The sequence below is a fragment of the Vombatus ursinus genome, unplaced genomic scaffold (assembly GCF_900497805.2).
Source record: "Vombatus ursinus unplaced genomic scaffold, bare-nosed wombat genome assembly UNPS02014793.1, whole genome shotgun sequence".
Classification (NCBI taxonomy): domain Eukaryota; kingdom Metazoa; phylum Chordata; class Mammalia; order Diprotodontia; family Vombatidae; genus Vombatus; species Vombatus ursinus.
This window is the reverse complement of record NW_020954571.1, coordinates 11,761,962-11,768,974: the sequence shown is the minus strand read 5'-3', so window position 1 is coordinate 11,768,974 and position 7,013 is coordinate 11,761,962. Positions and strand designations below refer to the sequence as shown.

Sequence of the window (7,013 nt, the reverse complement as noted above, 5' to 3'; positions counted from 1 at the left end):
AGCTCTGGACTTGTAGTTCAAGGACCTATGTTCAAATCCTGCCTCTGACATTTACTATCTGGGTGGTCTTAGGCAAGACACTTAATCTTTCTGGGCACCATTTCCTTCATTTGTAAAATAAGGCAAGTGGACTAGAGAATCCCTAAAGTTTCTTTTAGATCTAAATCTACATTCTAAGATCCTTTAGCTGTTCAGGGGAAAGACTCCAGGGAATTGGGCAATACATACAAACTTACTCATCATTCTATGCAATCTTTTCTAGTGATACCCCAAAGTGATGGCAAGTTTTTTGCAGATCTAACTTCACAGATTCATTCTTTAAATCCATGTGAATGGATTTATATGTGAATAAATAAGCACAGAAGCATTATATACAAAAAAGTGGGCTTTTATTATTAAAAATACTCGGAAAGAACTAGTCCAAGTGACCCCAGAAATCTTCTTTGTACCCAGTCAATTGAATCAGACACAATACTGGCTCAGATTTCAAAAATGGGTAAAATCCAGCTGAGCTCTCTTGTGTATAAATTTTCAAAGAGGACACTGCAATTAAATCCTTTTGGAGCTGCTGGTGCCATTGGAACCAAGGTCTTAGGGGGTGCTATTAGCCACCCATATCTTCAAAAACTTTTCTTGTACTTCCCAGTGAGCCCAACTCTTTACTGGGACTACATGCATGGCTTTGCAGAAAAGCCATCAGCATTACAGTAATAACAGAACTGGGGAGTGGGGGGTAAGGGAGTGTTTCTCTTGATTGCAATAGTGGAAGTTAGCAATTCTAAAAGCAAGTGCCCACAGAGGCAGCATCTTCCCTTTGTAAAGCTGGGGGCTGGTACCTTGGGTTGCAACCATGGGCCACATCTGGTCAAGGCACATATAGTGACACTGCCCAACCTTGTTCATCAAAGGTGACATGGGCTTATGTAGCTGCAAGGGCCTCAGTGATAGGTGAAAATTTAAAAACTAAACCAAAAATAGCCAATCAATTAGAATTAAACCTTCAAAAATTACAGTGGCTCCTGAAAATAAGGTGAGTAGATTCAAAGGACTGAATAATGAAGTCCAACTCTAAGTATCTCAAGGTACTGTCTCCTTTCCAAAAGGTAGGAATTTTCTCAATGCAGAACATTTTTTTTTTAAGTAAGGTTGAGATGGCTAAATTTCCAAGAATCCAAAAGTTCTAGTATTCACAGTAACCTCACCCTACTCTTCCCATATGTTCAGTGTCAATCATGACTTTGGATTCATCCCATCTGGAGCCTGGATATCTCGCAGCAATACTGTGGAGCAACCTAACATTTTGGGTATAAGTGCTCCAGAGTGATGCTGCTACAGTTTCTCTGCATTTAACTTCTGAGGGCTGAAAGAAATAGAAAGGAAAGGGAAGAATATGCACTGCAGATCTGTACTCTGAAAATCCTGAATTTGTTCCTGTGACATATGTGTAGAAGTGGACATGTTTGATGGAGCCCATTTAGTTGAAGTCAAAAATTTAACACAGGTCTCAGTAAAGGCAATCCCTGGAGGTTAAGAGTTGAGAACTAACGATCCTGTATCTCTCTGCTTATCTTCCCCAGCAATTACCAGTCTAGAACCTGAGCCTGGAACTAAACATACCACCCAACTAAAGGATGTTGGGGAAAAAACAGGCACCAGAGGAGAGGTGAGAGTCTGTGGAAGACATGTTGGCAGCCAGAGACACTCCCCTCCAACGGAACCCCTCCTGAGCAGCACTAGTGGAGTTTAGCTTCAAGTCACAGATGCTGGCAACAGAGTTCTGGGGAAACATTCCAGGGTATGAGCAAGGGAACCTGCTGCCCTGTGGGAGAATACATTACTAAATTCCCTTAGGGACCTAGGCACAGTAAGAAGAGGGTGCGATTTCAGCCTCAATCCCAGTGATGCTGCCTCTTAGAGGATAAAGGTGGCATTGCACAAGTGTCAGCACCATTATCATCATCATTCAAGATAGCAACACCTGGGATTCTCACTCTTGGCTGTACCACTTCCAGTTATGACCTTCATAGGAGATCTTCTAGACATGAGCCCAAGTCATGTAATGTTCACAAAGCTGTGCCTGGTCCTCCAGCAAGGAGATGCCTTGGCCAACCAGTCTTCCAGCTCTTGGGATAACAGTAGCAGGCCTCATGGAGAAGGCAACTCTGGTTCCAAGAAGCTCAATAATTTCCACATCCCAACTTCTTCCAGTTCTCAAATACATTATGCACCAAGAGCACTGAATTCCTATCTAATAGGAAGTTATCCATATAGTTTATCCCATCCTAAGGACAACCATAGGACCTGCCTGAAATACAATAGAGAATCCATTCAGTCACAGAGGAGGAGGGAGTTCAATTAATCTCGATGTCATTGAATAAGACTATCTTGTTGTCCATTCTGGGTCACTTGACCTGGATCAGATGGTGGAGGAGGATTTGGTGTGTTGCTCTGCAAATATCGGCGGAAATCTTTAATCATGGGACGGAGGATCTGGATGAGGACGCTCAGGGCTGCCTGGGTCCCTTCCATTGCCTGGGCTTGGCGCTCCTGAGCACAAGCCTGTACTTCTTGTGACCGCCGAATCATCTGCAGGAGGTCATTCTGTTGTTCTAAATGCTGGGCAATTTCCTTTACATGCAGGTTGGTGACCCGCTGCTCCTGTATGAGTTTGGCTGAGTTAAGTGCAATACGGCTTTTCAGTGCTTGAGGCTTGACAGACACATCAGCTTGGTGGGCCATCATCTCCACAGGTGCCTCAGCGGTCATTGTTGTGGGTGTCTCTGTTGTACAATACTCTACCACTCCATCCTCCAAAGTATGATAGGTGGTCTCAGTGGGAACTAAAAAATAGATTAAAAAAAAAGTTAAATGTCTCCTAGAAAGATTAGCATCTGCTCCCAAAGTAACCAGCTGGAATTTAGAACTGTGTAAGAGATGACATGTTTGAGGTGAGATCACAGAATATACTCTGTGTGTGTGTGTGTGTGTGTGTGTGTGTGTGTGTAAGCTAGAAGGTGACTAAAAGTTTTTATGGGAATAGGAGATAAAATAAAATACAAAAATACAAACTTCATCCTAGGTAGACTTATTATTGCCTTTCTTATTAAACCTCTTTTGTGCCCTTTCCTCCATCTTTTTTTTTTTTTTTTTTTTGTTGCTAAGCAGAATATGGGAGCCAACATGATTATATGTCAAGACGGCAGAAGCCACAGTGATAGTCCAATTAACATACAGTAAAGGATACTGGGTTGAACCAGTTGGGTAGAGGATCTAGGGAGGCCAGGATGGCATACAGATATACTCTCTTACAGCTTCAATATTTATGATTAGTCCATGGAACATCCATGGAACACACATAGATCTGCTTCCTTCCTAGAACAGACAACCATCATCAAGAGAGAAGTTAAATAACTTGTTCAAGGATGTGTCAGAAGTTAGATTTGAACCCAGGTCTCCCTGACTCCAACCCCATCACTCTATCTACTATACTTACTCTAGACATATGAGGGAAAACGGAGGTCCAAGAAGGGACATTGTGAATAGTCACTAGACACAAGTACCCATCTGCAATAGAGACCAACAGAATAACCAGAGTGGGCCCTTAAGGCAGCTGGTTTTGAAGTTGTTTTTGGTTTTGTTTCTTTGTTTGTTTTTTAATCAACAACCCTTCCTAAAAAGCATCCAGCCAAGCTGCCCAGGATTTCACAAATATGGAGAAAGTCCTGCATCAACAGTCAGGAGATTGAGATTCTAGACCCAGTTCTGCCACATCCCTTGTGTGTCACATTCTGCCAGGAATTTCCCTCTGCCGACCTCTGTTTCCTCTTCTATAAAAAATGGGGTAGTTGGACTGAATGACCACTAAGTGACCTTCCATCCTATTCTCTGTCCCTGTTTGACCCAAGGTCATCAACCTTAGCAGGACATCAACCTCTACTGGCCAGTTTATCCTTCTCTGTAAAATTAGGTGGTTGGCCTGAATGAGGCTCTAAGGTTCCTTCCAACCTTGCCACGCCATGATGCTATGGTTTCCCAAAGACCCTTCCCGCAGACCTCCTGCCCTCCAGGCAGTATGGGGCCACTCACTCTGTGTCAGGGTGACAGTGGCCGCAGCTGTGGCTGCCCCTAGGGCCACGGGGTGGATCTCAGCTGCGCCTGGCAGGCTGATGATGGTGGCCTCACCCAACAGGTTACAGATGCGCTGCTGCATGGGGGTCAGCAGGACAGGGGCCACGGAGGGGCCGGCGCCTCCAGGGCCTGGGCCAGGGCCACTGGGGCCCCCGTCCTCTGGCCCTCCAGGGGGCTCACTGCCCTCCACGGCAGCCCGGACCTGGGCCACCTTGCGGCGGACCTCGGTCTTCAGGTCGGACCACTTCTTCTTGACCTCGGGCAGCTCCCGGCGGCACGTGGCCACGGCGTTGACCCGCCTCAGGATGTTGTGCCAGGCCGCGCTCTTGGCTGCCAGGGGCACGCCTGCGTTGAAGTGGTTGATGAGCAGGTGTTTCTGGCGCTCCAGCTCCTCCACGATGATCTCCACCTCACGCTCTGAGAAGTTCATCTTCCTCTTCTTAGCTGGTACCGCCATGGCCTCCCCAAAGCCCCCTTCCTCAGCTCCCTGCTACTCCTCCTCTTCCTCGGCTTGCCGCCCCCAACCGGGGATGGGCCTCTCCTGCCCACTGCCAAGGCCTAGGCCCAGGCCCAGGCCCTTGACAACCTCCGGCCCTACGCAAAGTGCGTACCGCCCGGCCTCGGCCGCCCGAACCTCCGCCAGGGAGCTGCGTAATGGCTTCCTGAATCTGCCTCTTCCGCCGGGGCGTGCGGAGCTCTCCCTCCCTCCCCTCCCCGCTGGGCCGAGCGCCAGCTCTTCTCCAGGGTAACCTCGCGCGCTGGTTGGACGCAGCGCAGAGTTCACTGATCCTATTGGCTAGGGTCACTGTCCGTCATGATTACGAGCCACCCTATTCCTAGACTTGGAAGGTTCATTGGTGAGTAGTCATGTCGATCGAATTGGGACGCCCTGCCTCCTGTTTTCTTTTCTACTTCTCTATTGGATATATTTTCTATCATTCATTCACTCGTGTTCCACCAAGCTCTCTGGATTTGTCCATTTTATTGGAGCACTGCGATGTTAGTGTACCAAAGCTCGTACAGCTTCAGGGATTATTGGCAAAGGTCCATGCCAATTTTGTCTTTGGTCCCTCCCACAATCGCGATTCTTCTTTGCCATTGGTTTTTACGTTTGTTATTCAAAAGATAGCGGCTTCCAGCTTGGAAGCTACACTACCTACTTCGTTCTTTTTTCTTTCTATAAGACGGAATTTTCCTGGGGCCAATCCATTTGCTAATCACGGGAACTCGACCTATTGTTGAGAAAAGCCCACTTCAAAAACCTAGCTCAGGCAATTTGGAAACCCCACTAATGTTTGAATCTCCCCCTTGCAAAACCTTACGCTTATTGGGCCGGATTCGGAGGTGGAGCGCCGACCCCTGGCACCTCCTCCTAGGCCCCGCCTCGTGCCGGGATCGGGGTTGGCGATTGGTCGCTGGGGCTGGGTGGGGAGGAGGTGAGTTGGCGCGGGGCGGGGCTCCCAGAAGCGCGCGGGCAGCCTGTCGGAGGCCGGCCCCGCCCAGCCCGTTTGCCGGCGCTTTTTCACTTGAGTAGAAGCCGGCGAGTTCCTGAAGGCACGCGCGAGCCGGGACCGGGACTCCGATCTCTGCCGTTTCCGTAGTCCCCCCCGCCCCCCAGCCCCCTCCACCTCGCCCAGCACCCGATGGTGAGCGACGTGCTGTGTCGCTGCGTGGCCTCTCCACCGGCCCCCGGCGCCGCCCCCGCCCAGTCGCCCGCCGGGGACCCGTGTGGCGGCGCAGTGTGTGGGGGTCCTGAACACCGCCTCCGCCTCTGGAGCCTCTTCCAGGAACTCGATGTCAACCGCGACGGAGGCCTCTGTGTCAACGATCTGGCCGTGGGTCTGCGGAGGCTTGGCCTGCATCGCACCGAGGGCGAGCTCCGGGTAAGGAAGCCGCGGCCTGGGGCCAGCCGGGACCCTGAGGGGCGAGAGCGGGCCCTTTGTCTTCGGCCGGGAGGAACCCGAGTGTGGGAGCCGCGGGCAGCCGGAACTGGGGCTTCCGGCAGAAGACGCTCGCTGGGCTTGGGTCCCAGCGCCTTGTGAGGCATTTCCTCCGCGCAGTGGGAAGGAGCCCCCGGGAGGGACTGCGGGTTTGGAGACTCTCTGAGACAGCCCTGAGTGATAGCGCGCCCCGCCCCAGCTAGTCCCCCACTTTGGTTAAAAGAAGAGCAGCGATTTCATCGTCTTGGGCGCCCCGTCCGCTAATGCAGAGCGTAGCCTCTTGGGTAGTTGCTGTGGCCGAACAAAATAGCATCCCCCACCTGTTGGCCCAACCTCTGGTGCCGAACCTCTCCAGACTTAGCCAGATTGATGGGTGTAGACAGGCGGTCTGTGGGTAAAGACGGAGGAGGAAACTGAAGCTCAGAAATGGCTTGCCCATGAGAGTGAGCACTTGAATCCAGATCTTATGACATCATGTCACCGCGGAGGTTTGAAGCTGCACCATGCTGTCCTTCTTTAAACCTCGGTTTCCTCATTGTGAAATTGAGAAGTTCTTGCTTGTGTTCAGGGTGTAGTTGTGAGGATGAAATGAGATAGTGTATGAAGACACCATGTTGTAAGTGTTAGCTGTTATCATCCAGGGGGATTTAAGCTGGGGAGGGGGGGATGTTTGAGAGCCAGAGCTCTTCTTACATATACTGAAAATGGGATTCTTCCTTACTCTTTTGCTTTTGTAGTGGAGTTGTGCCTGGTACTTTACCAGAGGTGTTTTGCACCACTTTGAAAACTCGCTTCATTTAATGTGAGGTCACCTCTGGTTGCAACAGGGAGTAAGTTCATACAGTATTCGTTTAACAACCTATTTCTGAAGTAATTTTTTTGGCCTAGATATGCATAGAACCATTAGTGAATTATTTATTACCAGATGTTTGGTATACCAAAATG

General features: G+C 49.6%; 2 protein-coding genes across 2 annotated transcripts in view; one reads left to right on the top strand and one right to left on the bottom strand.

The window, feature by feature from the left end:
- Nucleotides 1–372: 372 nt before the first annotated feature.
- NAIF1 (nuclear apoptosis inducing factor 1) lies at nt 373–4,756 on the bottom strand. Its single transcript, XM_027869539.1, has 2 exons — nt 4,087–4,756; nt 373–2,840 (listed from the first exon to the last, which is right to left on the bottom strand). The coding sequence occupies exons 1-2, from the start codon at nt 4,583–4,585 to the stop codon at nt 2,368–2,370; spliced, it is 972 nt and encodes a 323-aa protein (XP_027725340.1). The 5' UTR covers nt 4,586–4,756; the 3' UTR covers nt 373–2,367.
- A 1,015-nt stretch (nt 4,757–5,771) lies between these two features.
- Nucleotides 5,772–7,013, top strand: part of SLC25A25 (solute carrier family 25 member 25) — a 29,601-nt gene continuing 28,359 nt past the window's right edge. The window contains exon 1 of the mRNA XM_027869586.1: nt 5,772–6,011. Coding sequence (XP_027725387.1) covers nt 5,772–6,011 — 240 coding nt within the window. The remainder of the gene's footprint in view (nt 6,012–7,013) is intronic.